The sequence below is a fragment of the Hippocampus comes genome, unplaced genomic scaffold (assembly GCF_001891065.2).
Source record: "Hippocampus comes isolate QL1 unplaced genomic scaffold, H_comes_QL1_v1.1 scaffold132, whole genome shotgun sequence".
Classification (NCBI taxonomy): Eukaryota; Metazoa; Chordata; class Actinopteri; order Syngnathiformes; family Syngnathidae; genus Hippocampus; species Hippocampus comes.
The window spans coordinates 4,522,804-4,545,303 of NW_017805467.1; the positions used below are offsets into that span (position 1 = coordinate 4,522,804).

The 22,500-nt window shown below is 41.5% G+C and overlaps 3 protein-coding genes and 1 long non-coding RNA gene across 5 annotated transcripts in view; 1 reads left to right on the forward strand and 3 right to left on the reverse strand.

Annotated features, from left to right (window-relative positions):
- The window catches only part of LOC109519001 (cornifelin homolog), a 14,460-nt gene extending 581 nt beyond the window's left edge, over positions 1 to 13,879 (reverse strand). The window contains exons 1-4 of one of the 2 annotated variants that reach the window (XM_019875224.1): positions 13,700 to 13,826; positions 12,874 to 12,944; positions 12,305 to 12,492; positions 10,521 to 11,358 (exon numbers count right to left, since the gene is read on the reverse strand). In XM_019875224.1, coding sequence (XP_019730783.1) covers positions 11,230 to 11,358; positions 12,305 to 12,492; positions 12,874 to 12,943 — 387 coding nt within the window. In that variant the 5' untranslated portion in view covers position 12,944; positions 13,700 to 13,826 and the 3' untranslated portion in view covers positions 10,521 to 11,229. Of the gene's footprint in view, positions 1 to 10,520; positions 11,359 to 12,304; positions 12,493 to 12,873; positions 12,945 to 13,699 lie in introns of those variants that run through there. The other variant, XM_019875223.1, reaches the window with a different exon arrangement.
- LOC109519002 (uncharacterized) overlaps positions 1 to 14,531 on the forward strand; it is a 17,752-nt gene extending 3,221 nt beyond the window's left edge. The window contains exons 2-3 of the long non-coding RNA XR_002168858.1: positions 9,819 to 9,828; positions 14,521 to 14,531. This is a non-coding gene — a long non-coding RNA (uncharacterized LOC109519002). The remainder of the gene's footprint in view (positions 1 to 9,818; positions 9,829 to 14,520) is intronic.
- LOC109519000 (cornifelin homolog B-like) lies at positions 3,885 to 6,403 on the reverse strand. The gene is given in 5 exon segments (XM_019875222.1): positions 3,885 to 4,506; positions 4,508 to 4,543; positions 4,628 to 4,815; positions 4,907 to 5,011; positions 6,297 to 6,403. Coding segments are annotated over 4 exon segments (453 nt in total). The 5' UTR covers positions 4,977 to 5,011; positions 6,297 to 6,403; the 3' UTR covers positions 3,885 to 4,347.
- Positions 14,218 to 22,080, reverse strand: ttc22 (tetratricopeptide repeat domain 22). Its single transcript, XM_019875214.1, has 8 exons — positions 21,633 to 22,080; positions 19,032 to 19,332; positions 18,209 to 18,264; positions 17,959 to 18,074; positions 17,730 to 17,848; positions 17,458 to 17,619; positions 15,470 to 15,622; positions 14,218 to 15,400 (listed from the first exon to the last, which is right to left on the reverse strand). The coding sequence occupies exons 1-8, from the start codon at positions 21,893 to 21,895 to the stop codon at positions 14,864 to 14,866; spliced, it is 1,707 nt and encodes a 568-aa protein (XP_019730773.1). The 5' UTR covers positions 21,896 to 22,080; the 3' UTR covers positions 14,218 to 14,863.
- Between the last annotated feature and the right edge of the window lie 420 nt (positions 22,081 to 22,500).

The window sequence follows — 22,500 nt, forward strand, 5'->3', positions numbered from 1 at the left end:
TCTCCTATTACCCCGAGATGGGACCGTCTGGTTGCAGAAAATCAAGCTCGGGGCTGTGGTGAGTCGTCATTTTCATGCACTTTGAATTTGCGTTGTATCGTATTTTGAAGGCATTAAACATTGCCATAGCGGTGCGGCCAGATTAGACGCTCCTTGTGTTTATTATTATATTTCGAAAACGCCACAGTTTTCATGCAGCTCATACCATATTATTTTGTTGTATTAATTCCGCCACACCTTAAATGCCGGTCCCTGAAAATATTGTCTGACATAAACCGGTCCGTGGGGCAAAAAAGGTTGGGGGCCCCTGCTGTAGACAACAAGTGCTATCATAAGAAGCCGTTTATATGGATTTTCAAAGTAATTGCAAGTTTTTGCATTATTACCTAATTACATCGAACATTAGGCAGGTATTTTATTTTTTTAAGACTTTGAACATTATTATGCCGATTTATGTTCAAGGAGACATGAGAGAAAGTACTTTTTACTGTTTGCATAGAAATTGGTGGATCTTTGGAGCCCCTGCTCAACCATCAAGTGTGAAATGAAACAACCAACTCAATCTTTAGTTAGCTGCCTACATCTGAAAATGTGTCTGAGTGAACTGTTCTATACTTCGGCTCCACGTAACAGTGAGGCCCATGAGAAACCCCCTCCCAAAACTGCACAAGTAAGCAGAGCTGCATTGACTTTGTGTCACGTTTTGCATGGTGGTGGAGTAGGACCCCAAAAAGCAGGGAGGGGCAGGGTGGATTGACCAAAATGTATTTAACAAAAAATACACACAGGAGTACAATGGAAAAACACTCAGTCGAAGTACTAAAAAAAAAAAAATGCCTGGAAATCACGAGGGACCAAAGTAACAAACAAAACTAAGACAGGAAACAAAACAGGAGCACACGTATACAATACTCACACTCACAATGACTGACAGAACTCAGCACCTCGACAGCACAGGGACCTACGCAAGGATCCTGTTTATGGATTTCAGCTCTGCGTTCAACACCATCATCCTGGAACTCCTCACCCCCAAACTTCTCCACCTCGGTGTGTCCCCTACGATCTGCCAGTGGATCCTCAGCTTCCTGACGGGACGGACACAACAGGTGAGACTGGGAGCAACAACATCATCAACACGCACCACTAGCACTGGAGCCCCACAGGGATGTGTCCTCTCTCCACTGCTCTTCTTCCTCTACACAAACGATTGCACCTCAACAAGTCCAGCTGTCAAACTCATAAAGTTCGCAGACGACACCGCGGTCATCGGTCTCATCAAAGATGGCGACGAGTCTGCGTACCGACAACAAGTGGAGCAGCTGGAGCTCTGGTGCAGCTGACACAACCTCGGGCTGAACACGCTCAAGACTGTAGAGATGATCGTGGACTTCAGGAAACATCCTTCACCACAGCTGCCCCTCACACTATCCAACTGCCCTGTGTCAACCGTCGAGACCTTCAAGTTCCTGGGAATCACAGTCTCCCAGGACATAAAAGACAGAAATCACCAAGCCTGACATGCCATCTGTTCACCAAAGCGGTACGCTCCCGAACATCAACACATCTCGCCAGAAGTTTGAGCATTTGGAAATCAAACCTTCAGCGAGGAAGAGAAGGTTCTCTTCTTTCCCTCAGCTTGTTTGTAGCTTTTTCTGGTCTGATGGTATCAGCTCAGTGATCATTTTACAGTTTGAGCCCAGCGAGTCCTGCGGGACTCGCTGATCAGAAAAGTATGAGTCCCATTATACATTTAGAGGGTCCCAAATTTCAAATTCTGAAATGGTCTACTTATTCAATTGCATATGATAACACAAACAACAACATACATTGATAATAGGTTTAGTTCTTATCAACAAAAATTTTAATCTTTCAGGCAGACAAGATTATTATCGCAAAAAAACTGTCCAACTTTAGCTGCTTCCTCTGTGATATCTCCGCAATAAACTTTCGCAACACTTGTTCGCAACACTTGTTTTAATGTTACACAACTTGGCAATCGCCTGCCGATCTCGCCAATCTCATCTCGCGAGAATGGAAATCTCATCACGCGAGATTACTTAACGCGAGATCAAAATAACAATGGCGGCGATTGTCAAACTGCGATCGTTGATGGAAAAAAAGATGTACCGTCGTTTTTTCTTTTGTTTTGACTGAGAAATTTCCTTGAGGACTTGCACACCGCAAGAACCAAAACAAGGGCACGGAAAAACCTGCTGGACCTCCCGCACCCTGCCCACCACCTTTTCCAGCTACTCCCCTCAGGCAGGCGCTACAGATCCATGCGCACCAAATCCAGCAGACACTTAAACAGCTTCTTCCCTCTAGCCATTAACTCCCTAAACAGTCACTGACATAGTCACTCTTCTTGTACAACATATACTGCTACTGGTCACTCTATTCTTGTTGAATGATTTTCTGCACCAACTGTACAAACTGTCATAGTATTGTATTCTACCACTGATCACTTTAGCTCTGCTTGATACTTTGCACATTGTCTCACAGTTGTCACTGGGTGGTCCCACCGCACTACACAGTCGCTGACGTAGTTACTCTTCTTGTTGAATGATTTTCTGCACCAACTGTACAAACTGTCATAGTATTGTATTCTACCACTGATCACTTTAGCTCTGCTTGATACTTTGCACATTGTCTCACAGTTGTCACTGGGTGGTCCCACCGCACTACGGTTCACTTACATTACGAAATGTCCTTCCATACCGATTTGTCATGTCCTTGTTTATGATGATACTAATGCAGCGTGTTGTACCGGAGACAAATTCCTTGTGTGTTCTACATACTTGGCCAATAAAGATGATTCTGATGCTGATTCTGATTCTAAATACAAGCAAAGTGACGAGACAACGAGAAACACCTGGACAAGACACAAAGGGTTGAAGGAGCTGATTGGTTTAGCCCAAGGGACACTGATGACGAGAACAAGTGGCGACAAAAAGGGCACATGAGGAAACAAAACCAAATGAAACCAGACAAACATAACACTTTGGTTGAAGGACAGATTCGTGTGATAACAGTGTTAGCTTCCGATAGGCACCACTCTGTGAAGAAGCACTGTATTCACAGTTAAAATGCTTTCAGTGTCTTTGTGCAAAGATTACTTGCATGTTTTCCACAGTCTTGGTTCTCCTTCTGTTTGAAGAACAGCTGGGATCAACAAGGGATTTGAAATCAAACAAGGTGTGACTGGAGTAGACTCATTTTTAATTTTCCAAAATAGTCATTTTTTCAGGATACCCCATTTTTCAATGATTCAGCGGTATTGTAAATGAAATTAGTTACATTTTTAATGAATTGCTTTAAGTCACTTCCGGCCAAGTAGTCGCCTCCCGACACTGCACTCCATTGGGCTGCAATCAGGCCACTGTCTTGGCCGTTGAAAAATATTATCACGATAGTTATAATTAATTAATTTTTTTCATTGGTTCAGATTTAAATAATAATATGAATCACAAGTGAACGGAACATTAGGAACCACCACATATGGTTCTGTGTAGACAGCACTTCGTGGGCTTGTCCATATCATGATCGCGGGCTGAGTCCAAGCTAAAGGTCTCGTCGAAATCAGTCAAACGCGAATTCCTTCATGTGCCGAGTTGTTTTTTTCTCAGGCTCAAGCCATGCTCACTTTCAAGGAGAATAGTTAGTCTATCTTTTTTGTTTTCCTCCCCTGCCCTCTAGTTTTGCGTTAACATTTAAGTTCTCCGGGTGCTAAACAGCAAACCGCCGGTCTTCCCCTTCTGTCTCCCCCTTGTTGGTCATTGTTTTTGTTTCTGTTTCTTTGGATGGGGTGTGACTGGGAAGGTAAATTCCTTGTGTTTTACATACTTGGCCAATAAATCTGATTCTGAGTCTGATCAGTTGCTATGCAGTTACTGTGGTCCTTTAATGATTTGGTTGTCAATTCTGTCACCTTTATTCCGTCATATCGACCTGATGACTGACAGTATCTAAGATCGGGTTATTTAGTGACACGTGGTTAGTATTTTTTACAATACAATGCATCTTTATTTTTGTCGTGCTTTCACACCACCTGCAGCCGTTACAAAGTACTTTTTACAGAACCTTTCACATTAAAAAAACAATAATAGAACAGAATACATAATTTAAAACATGGACAATATAACCCTAACAATTATTCCTGCATGCGCCTTGTTGGAAGCGTTGTCAAATATGAAAATGAATCTCTGACAGGGATTGTTATAGTATCAATTGGTGTAATCAAGGTCATGATGATCATTAAACAAGTGAAAAGAAACACTGATCAAGTCCAGACTGACCGCAGATAAAAACAAAGTCGATACCTCTCATCATAGCTGCATATGATATGTCTTAGGAGTGAGGAACATGAGGAGGCGCTGGGTTTGGGTTCATGATCACGACAGGTGGAGGCTGCGAGACAACAGTTTGGTTGAACACGTTAATGACAGTTGGATTTTTGCTTCGGTATTTCAGCTCACGGTGCATCTGACACCAGCTGCACCACGCGCGGGAAACAGCTCGTAACAATGTCCTTACAGAGGGAGCCCTGGCAGAAAGGCACAGAATGAATCTGAAAGTTGGGAATGAATCTGTACTTTTCACAAATGGCTTTCAGCTTCAGCCACCTTACCTTGATACCGTATTTGCCTCGCATGTTTGCTCTCAGAGACAAGACTGCGGGCGGCATAAACAGAGGGATCTCACAAATGACACACACGCCAAGGCTGAAGATGTCACACAACGGGAGACATCGGTTCTCTCCATATCTCCCTGCGACTGTGCATGCCAAGCAAGGGCAGCACCAGAAACCGTAGCAGCCTGAGCAAAAACAAAACTGAAGATATCATCATCGAGAAACCCCTGGTGAGACTTGTCGATCTGATGCTGTTTTCGCTACCATATGACTTACAAGTACTGGCGCTTTCACAGCAGTCCATGAGGTCAGTACTCCAGTCGGTGAGAGCTGGTTGGGAGGCCATCTTTGTTTGAAGAACTTGAGCACCAACACTTAAGCCTTACAGCAAAAAACAAAACAAAACAAAAAAAACCCTATCATAATAATAATAATAACAATAATGTTTTTTGTTATTGTAAAGTGTCCTTGGGTGTCTTGAAAGGCGCTTATAAATAAAATGTATTATTCTTCTTCTTATTATTATTATGATAATTCAGAGCTTCACAGATGAAAAGGACAACAATATGCGTAAAGGGTCATTGAGTGGATTCAATTGAGTGAATTTGGGCGATTAGGTGGCATCCAGTTCAGGGTGTCCCCTGGCTTCTGCCCGAAGACAGCCGGGATAGGCTCCAACACGCCCGCGACCCTTCGTGAGGATAAGCCGATCAGATGATGAATAAGAAAGATAAGAAAACCATTATTTGTCCCACAATGGGGAAATTTGCAACCTACAGCAGCAAAATTGAAGGGAGGTGCGGGGGGGTAGAAAAGAAAAACAAAGTATTGCACGCACAAAATAATGTTTCAGAAAAACAACTGTACACAGTACAGAATGCAAGATAAAATATAGATATAAGCATAGATGCAACTGCATATATGCTGCATAAGGTGGCCGTGCTAGTCCAGGTTTTCACGTGTGTTTATTCAGCAGCCTGACAGCAGTCGGTAGGAACGAGCGGCGGTATCTCTCCTTGCAGCGCGGGTCTAACAGTCTCTGGCTGAAGGAGCTGCCCAGTGCTGTCTGGGTGGGCTGGAGGAGATGGATGGATTTATGTTTCTGTGTCCACTGAAAAAGGCAGCTCTTATCTTAAAGCAAATTGTGTTCTGCAATTTGTGTGAATTTAAACGTTACATTGAATGTCAGTGTTTATTCTCCATTGAAAATGTAAAATATTTCATTCAACCTGATGTGTAATACAGTACACTTTATAGAATGCAGGCTACTCACAAATAAAAGCAACGTGAGCCGTATTACATTCTGGTTTTAGGGTCATTTCCAAACAGGGCAATGACTCAACTCGACTGTATTTGTAGAGCGCTTTAAAAATAACCTCAGCTGCATCCAAAGTGCTGTACATAAAGTCACCACCAGACATATAAAAACAGACAGTTGAAACAGTAAATGAACAACATTAAAACAAAGCGCCGAGTCTCATGCTGAGTCGAAAGCCAAAGAATAAAAACACCGACCTATCGCTGGCATGAACTGTGCCGAATTTCTGACGATGGCTGCAACTCAATGTCAAAATTGGAGCTTGAAAAACATGAGCAAATCATCTCTCATGTTTTCAGTTATTCTTGCTGTTTTTTTTAAACACACGTGTAATTGCGCCATCGTTACCTGACGAAGATTAATGTTGTCTTGGTGCAGGTGCAGTGAGTGAAGTGGTCCAAGTAGCGTCACCTTGAGTACTGTAGGACTGCTTTGGTGAAAAATGCTGCCAAACTTGAATGCTTACAGGGAAATGAAAGTAAAAATGAAGGTGTATCAACTTTTTTTCACCCAAGATCTACTTTTCAAGTCGCCAACCTCCTGTGTTCGACCAGTTCAGTGTCATCATCGCAAAACCACACTCCTTTTCCAGCCTGCAGTAACTAACCGCAACACATTTTTTTCTTGTCGTACGACTCACACGTAGAAACACGCGCGTAACATGATGAGCAACAGCCAGACCCTAACATGAATGAAATAAAAAAAATGAACCTGATACAAGACCGGTACTGTCGATCTCTGAGTTTGAAAAATAGGAAATCACCGCCTTGCTTCGTGTGAGACCTGAAACTGAGGCAGAGGCAGGGATGCACTTGTGCAGTGGTGTAGCAACGTACTGGCTATAGCTACCCATTCTATAACTTTCTGGCCACCCCACAATTTGAGGAAAATATGGATACCTGTGACTTTCCTGATATTTCCACATGGATCCTTGGATGCCTTCATACTCTGCCACAATTCATTTATATTCACTCAATATTCCAAAAAATATCTCAGGAAATTGATATGAATGCAAAGTGTCAAAGAATCTGTTTTTGGAGAAGAACATTTGATTCTGACTCTTATTGTCAGTGGCGTCACAGAAAGCCAACAAGATGGCTGATAAGTTATTGTTTATCATACCATCCTCGGGCTGGGCGATTATGGAAAAAAGAATCAAGATTTTGATGAGTCAACGAGACACAGTCGCCTGCCATCAAGACAAAAATACAATGTATACAGTCCTCATATTTTTTCTTTTACATTAACATTGAAGCGGGTGGAACCGTAATTACAATTTCATGAAGTAGTGTGATTGTGATTTCGCCATTCATTCAGAATGGAGGAAAAACTGTCATTGGCCGCCTCTCCGAGTCAATGGCTTGTCGTCTTCGCTCTGTGGTGTCCAAAGCCGGTCGGCGTCTGCCCAAAGCTCCCTTGCCCAATGCAGGAACCGCCACCCTCAGGCTGGGGAACGCTCAGCACTGGAGGCTGGGGACGCATTGTGTGAAAGGACCCACTTCTCTTCAACAGCAAAATGAGTGTTGACTGGTGGCTGCTCAGAGAAAGTAGATGTGTGTTTATTCGTCAGGCATGGTACAGGGGTGGCTTCCCACTTTGGAGGTGGAGCTGTTGCTTAAAGAGCAGTCACTGTCAACTACTGTAGAATGGCCGTCCACACGGAGAATTTTATTTTATTTTTTTGATCAAATGACAATGCTTGACCTACAAATAAGCGCTACCGTCTGATGAGCAAGGTGCTGTTGGCATCATTGCCCCCTGGAACTGGAAGTACATTACAAAGTTGGTTGGAAGCAGACATACTGTAACCTTCTTGAATCTGTTAAAAAGTCCAGGGTTTTGTCTTGTTTTTGTTTCTGAAATCCAGCGCATGATATGTTTTTTCAATTATCTCTATTTACTATATTTATTTCTTATTAGAATTATTTTTAATGTGTGGCTGACCATTCTTGGATACGGCTGAAAAAAAATAGACTGTTAATAGTGCAGTTTCACTGAGGACCAGCAAAGAGCTCCATGTTGGCCTTGACTGGCCATTTTTGAGACCATTCAAGAACTGAACCTAAGGATCTTAATGCTGCAAACCATGCACCACTATGCAGACACGGTTCGATACTCTGCAAACAATACCTTGATTTCCTGCAAGATTGCATCCATCCATTTTTTTGTGCTGCTAATCAGAGTGCAGTTGAGAGAGAGCGAGAGCGCTACCTCAAACGGTTTTGTCAGTTGAATTTTGAATTGTGCAATCCTGCTAATTGTGTGTTCCGTCGTGAACTGTTAGTTGGCACAATAAGAAGACTCCTCTGGGTAGGGGGGTGGGCATTATTTTACAAGTTGGACTTGTGCATGTCTAACCACATCCGAATAGCAACAGTACAGTCAAATTAATATAGACGCGTTTGCAGTGACATCATGAACATAAGGATGCAAGATCACATATGTAATGCAATTGGCTCAAATGTTCGTGAAATGGAAAGCATTTACCGGTCAGCGAAACTGTGCTAAAACGAATTAAATGAAAGTTCAGATGTGGTTTTGGCGCCCAAAGGATATCACTTGTCCTCCTATCAACTCGTGATCGTCCACACCTTAATATGCAAACACAGCAAGCATACTTACTTCTGTTCTTCATAAGCCAAGCGCATAGTCAGCCACCCACGTTGGGCACATTGCAAGTGATTCCACCCCATGACAACTACTGTACTTAAGCTCGCACACGCACGAGTGTTTTTGAGTAATGACCAGCATACCCACGACCCCATCGAGGATAAGGGGTTCAGAAAATGAATGGATGGATAGGTTAAACAGATAAATGTGGGTATATCCACATCTGTTTGTGTGAATAAAAAAAATCTGAATTTAAGACCATTTATTATGTCTTAACTTGCCTTTATTTTATATTGAAAAATGTTTTTTTTTTTCAACTGACATTGTTGTTGCATAACATATACTCTTACCTATTTGATGCTTCTGGACTACCTGTGTATTAAAAAAAATAATCAAAAGTTACTAGTTACTGAAGTAAGTACAGGTGAGTAATCATTGTCACGCACTTGTTCTTACTAACGTAATAATTTGGAGTTGTGGTATTTCTTGACAATTACTCCAACGTCAGTTCTGAAGAGTCACTGACTCAATCGAACATGGCAAAAAACGTTATTGTCAAGCTGCCGGAGTTTTGGGAGATGTCCGCGGCTGAGCCGGGTTTACACAGTTAGAGGCTCAATTAACCCTCCACGGGATGACAGATGACAACACTTGCTACTATTATGCTGTTTCACCACTAGAGAGTGCCACTGCTGCGAGTGTGATGAGCGATATTTTTGAGGTGAAAGAAACAGTTTTATCCATGTGGTTGATGTGGCTTTCAAATGGGAGCAACTGTTCAAAGTCAAGGTTACGGATATGGGTAGAAGCGGGAATGCTAGAGACGTCAATAGAGAGTGAGAAATCAGGCTAGGATGTGTGAAGTGATTTCGGGCCAATGATGAAAATTATTGTTGCTATAGAGTTTTGAGGAAGTTGGCCTGCATCCACTTTTTATGTCAAAAAGGCAGTTGATGGTGGTAGAATGACTGGCAGCAGTGATGGATGAATAGTGTTAATTTCTGTGAGAACCAAAAGGTTGAAAAGTGCTATACTGATTTACCATATACTCCTGGACTATACTCTCTGAGAGCCACTCATTTACACAACAAATTTCAGTTCAAAAAAACATTTGAAAAAAAAATGTTGGGCACTCTAGCGAGGAAAATGAAGTCGACACATTTTTTGCCTTTGTGAGCCACATAAAATGATGTGGCCGGGCAGATCTGGCTCCCTGGCCTTGAGTTTGACATCTACATTGTAAAGTAATGCTAACTACAGTACTCTTCTCGTTGAGCAATTTGTGGCTTCTTTACACATCTGTGGTCGTTCATCTGTCAAGTGAAGGGCTGCATCTTTCTGTGAAGATCAAATAAGGTTTCATAATTAAACACGCAAGATTGTGTGGTTTGGATATGTCATCGAAATTACTTCACAAAGACAACATTCAAACTAGTATTTGTCTTTTCTCCCTCGGCTTTATCAGGATGCACGAAGCAAGATCAGATTTAACTGTTGTTTTATGTCCACTAGGGAGCAGTCCACATTCAAGTAATATAGGACATTACAGTCCTACTCATAGGATGAAACTAGATCATATTTAAATTTTGTTTTATGTCAATGTTTTTATTTTTCAGATATGTTATTACATTGCCTTCGGTTGTTTTTTTCCCCGTGTATCGGCTGTAACGTAAAATGTGTTTCTGTATTTTGTATATAGTTTTTTTTCCAAATGTGTAAGAACTCCTGAGCATCCGGGGAAACATGCGAAACTCCAGAGCCGGCAATATAGCCCCAAATTGTTGAACCCTGAGGCAGACAACACAAAATATTATGTAAATATAACTTCACCCATAACACACACTGTGATCCAAAGTATTGAAAATATGAGCAAGGCAGATTGATAGTGCAATACATTACATAGCATTCGATATTATACAGAAATTCTAATTAATCAAAAGAAAATTACATCCACATTACAAAGGAGGTTTAATTTTTTTTTTTTTAATTGTGGTTTTGGAGTCAATCTTTTGACTTGCAATATGCATGTCAGTTGAATACGCATGAAGTCCACCAACAAAATTGTAAAAGCAAATAAAAATTTAAAAAAAATAAAAAAATACATCAATGAGCTGGAAGATCCAAAAATTAGAAAATTCTTCCACATACCTAAACCTTGCAAAACTCACCATGTGCAGAGAGACTGTGAGGTGTTCATCACATTTGTTGTTTTTTAATCAGAGATTCCTGTCAAAGAGAGACGACCCTGCTATTGATTATTTTGATACCACGATAAATGGTATCAAATTCGGTATCAAGTGATGCCCAAATATTACAACAAGTGGTTAATCTTGATCATTCTCAAAAACCTTGAGAAGCGTACTCTCTTAGCATACTCTTTCTTTAGTACAGTACTCAGCAGTTTTGGGGAGTTTTTGTTGACAGATTTCAGAGCCCAGACACCAATTAGAGAATACCTGATTCACAACCGTTGATATAAAACCAAAACCCCAGAGTTGTCAAAGTCTCTTTGAAGACCGCATGTTGCTCTGAATGAAATGCCATCATTTCTCACCTTTTTTATGTACCCACAATGCTCATCTATGTATCTGTCAGCTGCAACTTAGTCACATTAGCCATGAAAAAAAAGCAGGTGACATCTTGTTTGCATTTGGTCGTGTTCAAGAACCGATTAGAGGGGCGCAGGCTGCATATTGATGACGGTGGGGTTTTTCTTGCGGAACTTCAGTTCACGGTGCATTTGACACCAAGTGCACCACATGCAGAAACACGAAGACAGGATGTCGTTGCACATTGAGCCCTGTGGACAACAAGTGCTATCATAAGAAGCCGTTTATATGGATTTTCAAAGTAATTGCAAGTTTTTGCATTATTACCTAATTATATCAAACATTAGGCAGGTCGTTTTTTTTTCAACATCATTATGCCGATTTATGTTCAAGGAGACATGAGAGAAAGTACTTTTTATTGTTTGCATAGAAATTGGTGGATCTTTGGAACCCCTGCTGAACCATCAAGTGTGAAATGAAACAACCAAATAAATCTTTAGTTAGCTGCCTACATCTGAAAATGTGCCTGAGTGAGCTGTTCTATACTTTGGCTCCACGTAACAATGAGGCTCATGAGAAAGCCCCTCCCTCTGACTTTGGTTGAAGGACAGATTCGTGTTATAACAGTGTTAGCTTGCGATAGTCGCCACTCTGTGAAGGAGCACCACATTCGCAGTTAAAATGCTTTCAGTGTCTTTGAGCAAAGGTTACTCGCATGTTTTCCACAGCCTTGGTTCTGCTTCTGTTTGAAGAAGACGGCAGCTGGCTGCCATGAACGCTCACCGTCAAGCCACATGGAAGAGCAGAAAGAAAACAACGGCCAAATCCAGCCTATTTGTTGTCATTCGTACCAAAATCGGACTTGCCATTGGCCCAGCTGGGACGAGGGCTGGTAAATTCATCACGTTTAATTGTCAACAGAATATGTCTCCTTTCACATTTCGGTGGATGTAACAATCAAACATCATGCATATTAAGTGAGCGCTGGCGCGACTGGCTGCCGCTGCTCACCCGCTATTATTCTTTTTTAGCGTTTGTTTTACAGTTTTTTACGGTTTACTCTCGTCATGGGAGAAACCCTCATCTCCTGTCGATTTTATCTGTGGTTTTATTGTTCTTGTTTTGATTGTAAAGTGTCCTTGAGTGTTTTGAAAGGCGATTATAAATGTAATGTATTATTATTATTATTATTATTACCTTGACACCACCTCTGTTGCGGATGCCCACTCGTAGAGACAAAGCTGCAGGGGGTGCAAACAGGGGGATCCCGAAAGCTGTCAAGACAGCAGGGCTGAGCATGTCACACAATGGGAGACATCGGTTCTCTCCAAATTTTCCTGCAACTGAACAGGCCAGACAGGGGCAGCAAAAGAAACCGTAGCAGCCTGAAAGACATAAAAAAAATATTTTTTAAAATTGGGTTTTGATGAAAGCTATCATCATAGTAGTCGCCATGATATGATGAAACCCTCATCTGGCTTGTGTTTACAAAACACACGATGTACAGTCAGTAATCTAAAAGTAGAAAAATAAAATACTTTGTTAAGCGTGTGGTGACTAAAGGAGTAGATCATTATTGAGAAGTCACACCCACAAACAGAAGACAACTCTGTCCTGCAAGCGGTAGTAAACTCTCGGGGCAATATAAAATTGTGTCATTATAACATGGATTCAAACTCAATAACACAAATTATTATGCAGTGAAACATCAACTCGCGATCGCATTGTAAATTGACTTTGTGGTTAAAGTAAGAAATAGTCCTTACAAGAGCTTTTGTCTTGACAGCAATCCAGGAGGCCACTGTCCCATTCTGTCAAAGTCTGTTTCGGAGACATGCTGAAGAATCAAATTAGACAAGGCAACAAGTAAATAAACACTTCAAAAGTTGCACACTCGGTCATGATTCAAATTGATGAGATTCAATCGTTCATGTATAAATCGTATTTCCAAATCCATAGTCTTTCTCCTGATCTTTTAGTGTATACTGACTTCAATCATGACAAATTAAGCATAAGACCGTAGAAATAAGACCCTGCTACTTGGCTGCGTAACTGTTGGTAGAACCGACATATTTTTAAGACAGGAGACTTGCCATGATTTGCTACTTCGGCCAAATGTTACTTTTCTCTCTGCAGTATTCCACCACTGCACGTTCAGCACTGACACTTAACGTGTACCGCGTTGACATGAATTTCAAGCTTTTCTTTAATTCTCTGCCGTCGCAGAGAAAATTCCATTTTAAAACTCCCGAAGGCTGTCAAGGGTGTGACCTGTGGCCTTCAAGCTTCAGACCGTGTGAAGGAATGTCATGGCAAAGGGACTAGAATGTACCAACAAAGTCATGCAATTGATTTAGATTCTTTTCCTCGTTTTTGTTTTTTTAATATATAGATGTTCAGATTCAGATTCAGGAAACTTTATTTATCCCCAGTGACAGCAAATCACCCCTGTAAAGCAGCCGCTATGCACTTCCAAACTGTTGGTGGTTAAAAATATTTTTGTGCCTTCGTCTTGTGGATTTCCAATTAAAATCTGGGGTTGCATCACATGAATCACAATGGCTAACAATCAGAAACACAAATATTTCTTACCTGCTTGATCTCGCGTCTTATCACAGGGGAATGCTCGAAAAGACTACGACACTCTGAGGTTCTTGTCCAATAAACACTCGGCTGAGCAATGCAGCAGAACCTGAATACATGGCAGCAATGTACATTTCGACAAGTCGCCATTGTCTTGTCATGCGGGTGTGTCCAACGAGTAAGACGCACAAGATAGTCAGTCCTGAAAAACTTGTAAGCTTCCATACACCCGTAAAGTTGACCTATTTCATTATTATTCCTTATTTTGATACATTTGACAGATTAGACTGTGTCCTCTGTATGAGCAGATTATATATTTTTTGTATGGAAAAAATATATACAATGCAGGTACTGGAATCAACTTGTAATGTGTGAAATGCTGAGCAGCATTGTGTTTGCATTGCAAGCACTGAGCGGGGTAGCACACCAGTGCAATAATTGGCTTTTCTGTAACAAATTGGAGTGGTGGAAAATGACCACCCAATAGTTGGGGCAGAGAATTTAGACCTGTCCCAAGACTTATATTCACCCATCCATCCATTTTATTTTATTATTTTTTACACAACTGATCCAATTCAGGGTGCCAGCAGGGCTTGGAGCCTGTCCCAGCTGACTTGGAACCTGTCCATCTAGACAACTGCAAAGAGTGCTTTGAATGGAACTTTCTCCCAGGCCAGTTGCACTTAAATCAGCTCGATGGACCCTGGCTTCATTGATGAAAACTCGTGAAAACCTTCAGAAAAAGAAGTACTCCACAAACGATTAGTCTAAGATCTGTAGACTCAAATGTCAGAATAAAATTTTTGATATGGTCTGAAAAGTCCCCAGAGAAGTGTTTTTATTTTTCCCTCAGCTCTGCTGGATGCAGCCTGACTTAAATCCATTGTGAGTGAAGTAGAATTTCCTTAGCCAACAATCTGCTTTGAAAATGCCACCGAATTTGATATTAGGTAAACAACATGCACCGACCGTCGAAGACGGTGATTTAAATCCAGATGCAGCAAATGCATGACTGAAATAAAATACTATTACTGTAGTCATGAGTGAATTCACAGTATGAATACGTGATGTACATTGAAGCAGGACCTCAATACAGTACAGCCTTGCTTAAGATGTCATCTGAAATGCAGTTGTGCAGTTCCTTTGTCATTGGTCAAATCACATTTGTGAACATCATAGAAAGGGGAATGATTTTGTCAATGTTCTCTTTTTAGCCGTTTGTTCAGGGGCCACCGTCTGCAGTAGCCTTCGGACCAGCTGCAGTCGTCCTGTCCTGATGAGAGCTCGAGACAACTCCGTGACCTCTGCCGTGTTTGTCCTATAAAGGCACCTCAGCTCAGCCTTCACCACATCCTCGGGGTACTTCTCCTCAGCCCTCTGCAGGCACTGCTCCATCTGGGTGATAACTTGGTTGAGCTCAGGACCTCCTTGCATGAACACAGCTAGTAAGGCCTGGAGGAGGCAGCGCAGGGCCGTGGTGTCACTACTTGTCGGTCTCTCTAAGTCGAGAGCGCAGTTGAAGCAGTCCGCGGCATTTCGTTCCTCGCCCTTTAGCAGGAGGCAGCGTCCTTTCAGCAAGTGAAGGTCAGGCAAGCTGTCTCCCAGTTCGTACACTCGGGCCTGGGATAGACTCACCAAGGCGTTGTTTATTGCTTCCTCATCCACCAAAAGGCTCTCCTGCAGTGCATCTACACCCATGTAGTAGTACACCTAACGGAGGACATTTTTCAATATTTAAGACAAAAATAAATTGCCATGAAAGTTGACTTTATGGCTTACCTGTGCCATCTCCAGGTGAGTCCTCAAACAAGGACACACAGCCAAGACTTTGTCCAAGTTTTTCTGGGCCTCGGTTAACATTTGTCTGTCTGGGACACCGCCTTCCCCACATTTGGCCTTTTCTAGGTCCCTGACGTAGAGCATTGTGTTGATCTAAACGAATCACAATTACGTCATATCATTTAATGCACTGTTCTGTACCCAAGCCATTGTAGAACACAAACACATCAGCGTTAGGGGCAAGTGAGGCCCGTGCAACTCAACGGATGGTGCTTTCATGAAATACCGTATTGGCCCGAATATAAGACGGCCCTGATTATAAGACGACCCCCTCTTTTTCAAGACTCAAGTTTGAAAAAAGACTTTGAACACCAAATTAATTTTTATACAGAAAATAATTACAGTACATCTGAAACAAATGATTATAACAATATATTTGAGAGAAAAAGTATGTTATTTTGCCTCATCTGTTCTGTCGTTGCCTCATTCAAATGTTAATATCTGAACATTTAAATATGTAAACTAAAGTGCAATCACATTCGTAAATGAATGGCTTCTGGTTTTTGAAATGTAAATTACATCATAACTTCTCCTCAGCTGCCAGTTAACCTGGCCGATCTTTGACCCACTTTTCTCCAGATTGTCACTACGTTTCTCCATTTTCTGTTATCTCTTCTATTATTTTCTTCGCTTTTCTTTCTTACCGCTATTTGTTATTTTTCTTCTTCGTGCTACCGCTATTTTTATTTTTATTCTTCGTGACAGGGGTTTACTTTGGCCTGGGTAGTCAAGTACAGCATTCGCTTCAATGATATCTGGCGCCATCTAGCGTCGTGAATGGGTATAATGTCTAGACCCCGAATATAAGACGACACCCACTTTTTCAGTCTTATTTCAATGCAAAAAACACCGTCTTATATTCGGGCCAATACGGTAAGTATTTTTCTCCTTCCTTCTGTGTAGATCCAAGTGGCGGTAATTTTGCAAAGGTCAAAGTGTGGCAACGCTTCTTTGTCGAAGACAGTTAAACTTCCATCCAAAATTGTTCTTCTGGCCTAAATTTGATGTGTGGGGTCTTCCTAGTTATGTCTCAGGTGGGTGTGTCTCGTGAGGGTGGTCACAAGATTGTTGTTAGCAGACATCACTGGTGAATTTAATGAAGTCATCCATCAGTGCAACGTCTTCAACAAAATGAACGAGTCACGTTGGCTCAAGTCGGTCTTTGCAGAGATCCAAAATACTTTTTGGATTTCCAATCTCATACTGCTTGTCTTCTCGCAGAACTATGTTGCTGTGGCTTTTGCTGTTCTATTGACCCTTTCCTATCTTTGACAGCGAGGCTCCACATTACCACGGATACAGCCGAGTGAGCGTGTCTGACATCCGCCACTTTTCATATTGAAGATGGTGTTTGTGTTCTATCAAGCAGCAAGGGCGCAACTCGACAAAAATTTCATTGCAGATGTAAAGTATGAGGAGTAATCATTAATTCTTGTTTTTTGGTGTATAGCCTCACCATTTTTTCATGGATAAATATCAACTGCTCTTTCAATATATGCTGTAAAACACAGGTGTCAAACTCAAGGCCCGGGGGCCAGATGTGGCCCGCCACATCATTTTAAGTGGCTGGCAAAAGCAAATCAAAGCTGACAACATCAATGATGCTTGCTAAAATCTGTCCCAAAATTTCAAATTTTCATATGTAATAAATCTGTGACATATTGTAAGCATTGTTACCAAACCCCTCATGACAGTTACTTCAACAATAGTTGAATAAAATGTTATTCTTGACTTCTTTATATAGTTTCAGTCATCACTTCCCTCCAAGGTAAACGGTAATTATAATGTGGCTCACAACAAATGAGTTTGACACCCCTGCTGCAAAACATATTTCATTTCCTATTAATCAATAATTCAGCATGCGTCATCTTATCTCGTCGGAAATGAGAAAATATTTGGTGTAGTGTGGTACCGGCGTTGTCTGATACCTTGGCAAGGGTGCAGTAAGCCTGCCAATTGAGCTCAGGATCCGGCAGCACATTGAGAGCCATGTTGCAGATCCCCGTGGCCATCTCATGCTTACCCAACAGAAAGAACAGCTTGGCCAGGAGGTTAAGGATGAACGCATCATCATTTGCCAACTTTATAGCCTGAAAGCAGATTTTATTCTGTGATTTTTTTTTTTTAAGTTGTACTCTTTAGACTTTTAAGATGATTGTGTTTTGTTTTGTTTTTTTAGCCTGAGTGGAGCAGAACTTACATTTCCATAGCAGGATAAAGGATCGGTGGCAGAATAGCCGCAGTCGTGTATGGACATGGGCACTGTGGGGAACTCATCCTGTCTCTCCAACATGATGCCAACATAACACCAGGAAAGAGCTAGAAACAAGAAATCCGGATTCTTAAACAAGCCCTGTTATCTACCGCTAGAAATCAACATTGGGTACATTCAGTCGTTCTCATGATGTGCTTTGAGAAGTTGCGTTCACCTTTTTGTTGTGTTTTCTCCGATTCAAGTGTTTCTGTGAGAAGCCGTAGCCCCTTATTATAATGAGCGAGTCTGGAGTATTCAGCGTCCTCTTTGGTCTTGACTATGTCATCCAGTCTGCAGGGAGAAGAGAAGAACAAATTGGGTTATTCTACTACCACAATATTTTTTCGTTAGTTAGTTAGTTAGTTAGTTAGTTAGTTAGTTAGTTAGTTAGTTAGTTAGTTAGTTGGGTTGGTTAATTTTGATACCTTATATAAATGGTTGCCATCTTAAAGTACCAACTTCTCTTTTCTTCCACTGGTATCTGAAAAGCAGTGTTACAATTAATCCTGGCATCCCCCCAACATTTACAATCAAAAACAATTGTCACTTTTATTGTCTGCATTAAAATCCGGAAGGTTGTATTAGCCGAAAATATTGAGTTGCAGTTTGAGAGATTAATGACATATGAATTATCAAAATGATTTCTTTTATATTCTACTACAGCCTTCCTATTGCAATTATTTTGCAGGAGTTCTCACTTGTTGTCACCTGCATCTTGTCTGCTAGCAAAAGGCATTTCCTATCACTTGCCTCACATATTCAACGTGGGAACTTGAAACTGTACAGTAAGTGAAAAACCTGAATCCAAATACGTGCATTATTTATTTATTTTATTTTTTACTAGCTGTGTGCACCCAACCAAATTCAGTTGCGATCTGCCATTTAAGAATCACTTTGGAGCATTGACTGTGATGAGTGAATGGAACTTCAATTTAGAGTAAGTCTGGCCAGGGTATGGCTATCACTTTGAACTCAATTTTAGTTATGTTTTAGGCAAATTTAGGCTTTAAAAATGAACTTGGCAAGACACTGGAAAAAATTCAATCCAGTATCAAAACTTCTTAAAAGCCCACTATTTGTTTTACAGATAAACGGTCAGAATAAAGCAAGATTTTTTTTGTTGTTGTTTTCAATGAAACTGGAATACTACATCCAGGAAAACGGTACCGGAATGCATTGGCATCTGTTAGTGCCTGCAAAATGTTCCTTCTTTCACATTACATTCTCAGATCCCTGTTTCCACCTCACCAGGTGACCGCCGTAGTCTAAAGCTCTGTTGAAGTGCACCAAGGCTGTCGTCAGTTTCTCCCTCAAATCATCCTCTCTCTCCAGCTCCACATCGTAAGGGTAAACATAGGCCTGTTCTGCCAGGCAGCGGGCCGCCATTTGCTTGGTGTCTTCCTGGGTGGGCTCTTCAGCGTCTAAGCCCATCAGCTGGGATACTTTCTCCACACATTCTCCGGCATCCAGCTCCCTTCCCAGCTTGTCGTACACATAGCCAAGGTTGGCCCAAGCGTTGAGGTTCCCTGGGTCTTCTTTGCAAATGCCTCTGAAAAAAACGAGATATACAGTATACAGGTAGGGTTGAAGAAGAGCAGCAAATTAAATAGTTAGAAATGATCAAATTTGATTTTTTTGTATTGTTTTGTTTTCCAAGATGGCGCCGGAGTAGGCAGCCGTTGTCGGCATGTGCTCTTCAAGAGCTTTGCGTCTTTTGTTGTTTTTGTCTTTTGTTTTGTCACATGGTGTTGTTGTTGCGTCGGATAGGGATTGTTTTTCAGCATTTTTGGCCACGACATTCGTCAAAGAAGAAGAATCTGTGCTTGGTGGTTGCGCCTTCTCGGCAGCACGCATGTACCGGCACTGATTTTGATTGAGAGGAATACCGGCGCCATTTGACTGTCGTTGCTGGACAGCCCAGGCGCAGCATTTTCACAGCCCCGCTTTGTTCAGCGGAAAGGTCGGTGCTATTGGACAGTCTGCGGCTGGATGGATGCATGGCTTGAGGAGCCGACGATGAGAAGAAAGGAGCGCCAGCGCAAAGTGCCGATGGCGTATGTGGAACTGGGAGTCGCAGCTTGGAATTGAAGCGGATTTACATTGGACAGCGGATGTGAGCCAATCTCGTTTTCGTTAATGGACGCTACAGCTTCTTGTTGCTTTCAAACTTAGCTTGTAGCAGACGTGTGCACATTTTCAGCATGACGTCTTTGATCCACGGGTGAAAAGGACACTTTGATTCGCCCCTCTTTCATCTATCACTGCTTCAAACAACAAAGTGTATGCAGGAAAAGTGGTTAAGATTGCACGACTGTCTGTGTCTTGTTCTCTGTTGTATTATTTTGTCAATTTATGTTCTTGTGATGGTGGCGCGGGCACCTGTAGCGGCTCCTCTTGTTGTCTTGTTGTCTGGTTGAGAGGGAAGACATTTCATCTGTGTTCTATGTTACACATTTACTTGTACTTGACTTGACTTGAACTTGAAATGCCTTTAAAACGCTGCCAGCCAAATTATGTGAGTCACACACAGTGACAACCCCTGCTGGGTGGAACCAGCCAAAAGTCAAAACGACAACAATCTTTTGTCACTAATTGGCTGGGGGGAAACCTACAGTTGTGCCTCCCAAATGGCTGTGGTGTTTATTTTGTCTATTTCGCTCCTGAAGGTTAAATTAACAAACGTGGTCATTCACAATACGTGCAATTTAAGGAACCACTTTGCCATTTGACACCTTTTACCTTAAGCGACACATTCACTAAACCAGTATCATATTCTACAATTGGTTCAGCAAGATCTCATCTGTCTTGAATAGAAGGATGCTCTGAAGTAAGCCCCAGAAAGTGGACATTATATTGACTAATAATTACTTGGGGTGTGACAAAAAACAGTTTAATTTAAAAAAAAAAAAATATATATATATATATATATATATATATGTAAAATATGCGAGTGCATCAAATGGAACCGAATTGAATCATTCCACTTGGAAATATCTTGAGCTACGCTTCAAATCATTTTTTATTGAAGAGATATATCCGAGATGGAAATGGCACATTCACAGTCCTGACAAGTTCATTCAAATGAATGTAAGATGACAAGAAGAAAGTCATTGTCATCGACAGTCATACCGTCTCCAACTGAGCCGTATAATATCGTAATCCCAGTGAGTCGAACCGAATCAAATCATTCCACTTTCGAATCGAAGCGTCCTTGAATGGTTGTATAGAGATGCACATCCTTAGTAATTACAAATTTGCAATTACAATTGCAACGATTCGTAGTCAGGAGAAAATCGTGTTCCCGGAGCATAATAACAAAATTGTGATTTATATTTCTGTCAGAGGGCAATTTTTTTTTTTGTGTTTTTATTTAAACACAAGTTTCTCCTGTAATATACGCGTGTCAAACTCCTATTTGTCCGTGGCCACGTTGCCGTCACTGCTTGGCGTTATGACCCTCCGTCCTTGTAGATATGCTGTATTTTTGTTGTGGTGCCATACCACCATCTCCCTAACTGTGGATGAGAAAGGTTCAAACGTCTTGACTGTGAGCTTCTGGTGCAAACAATATGCTCAACTGTGCTCCGTCCTCCTGTACTGACAAAACCACAAGCATGGCTCTTGATCTGGTGTCACGTTACAATATTGCTGCTGGCCTTAGCAAAAATGACAATTAATGTATAGAAGGTATAACGAAAGATCCAAACGAAAGACACAAAACGTACTAAAACTAATTCACACTTTTAGCATGATGATCCAATGGCTGTATTTCAAAGGTCTGACTCAATCAGAGGTTATTATTAAAAAAAAACACAAAAAAACCCCACACACCCACATGCATCTTATCACCTGAATATTTCCTCTGCAGTTTGAAGGTGGTCGAGATGGAAAGCCAGCAGCCCGAGAAGATTGCGAACAGCGTACTGTAAATATCCAGCTTCAGCCTCCAGCTCCCCCTTTAGACTCTCCTGTTTCAGGTAAGTGTCTCTGTGTCTCAGTTTCAAAGGTCCTTTGGGATCACAGTTGAGGTTTAGGTCCAGGTGGAAGTGACCAGGAATGTAATCCATGTCCTCCATCAGGGACTCAATGTCCTTTGTTTCATCCTCTTCCATGCCGCCCCACCTACTCCTCCTATCCTTCTACGTAGGCTTTGTTACAAAACAAGGAAGGATACAGTAAGACATGCGATTAAGATACTTCATGCGTTGGCACTGAATCGTGCAAAAATAATCGAGCTAATCCTGCTCAGCCCGCACAACTTTGCTGCTTTGACATGACACACAGTGTGAGCATTCACCTGTTGCAGACAGGTTGAACAGGTTGGACTTGGGAGTGACCAGGGAGTGGAACACGGCCCAAAACGGAAAGTCGTGTTCAGATGCACGTGCTTCCTTTTTATGAAGCATGCGTTTGAGGCTGCTCTTTATGAAAAGGCCCATTAATGAGCACTTTCTAATAAACACTTGCAAAAAAATGCCCACAATGTTTTTTAAAAGGCATTTCGAATTGGAACACTCGTGAAGTTCCACTATTCTGTTCTTTAATTTGATTTGATTTTTTTTTTTTAATACCAATTGAAATTCCATTCCATTTAGTTAATTTTGACAGGGATGTTAATCATGCCTTAAGTGATAACATATTAAAATTTTTGAGTGACTTGTTGCAAGCTCGTTTCACCAGTCGCTACCTGAAGAATGTACACCAAGCGTACAAGGCG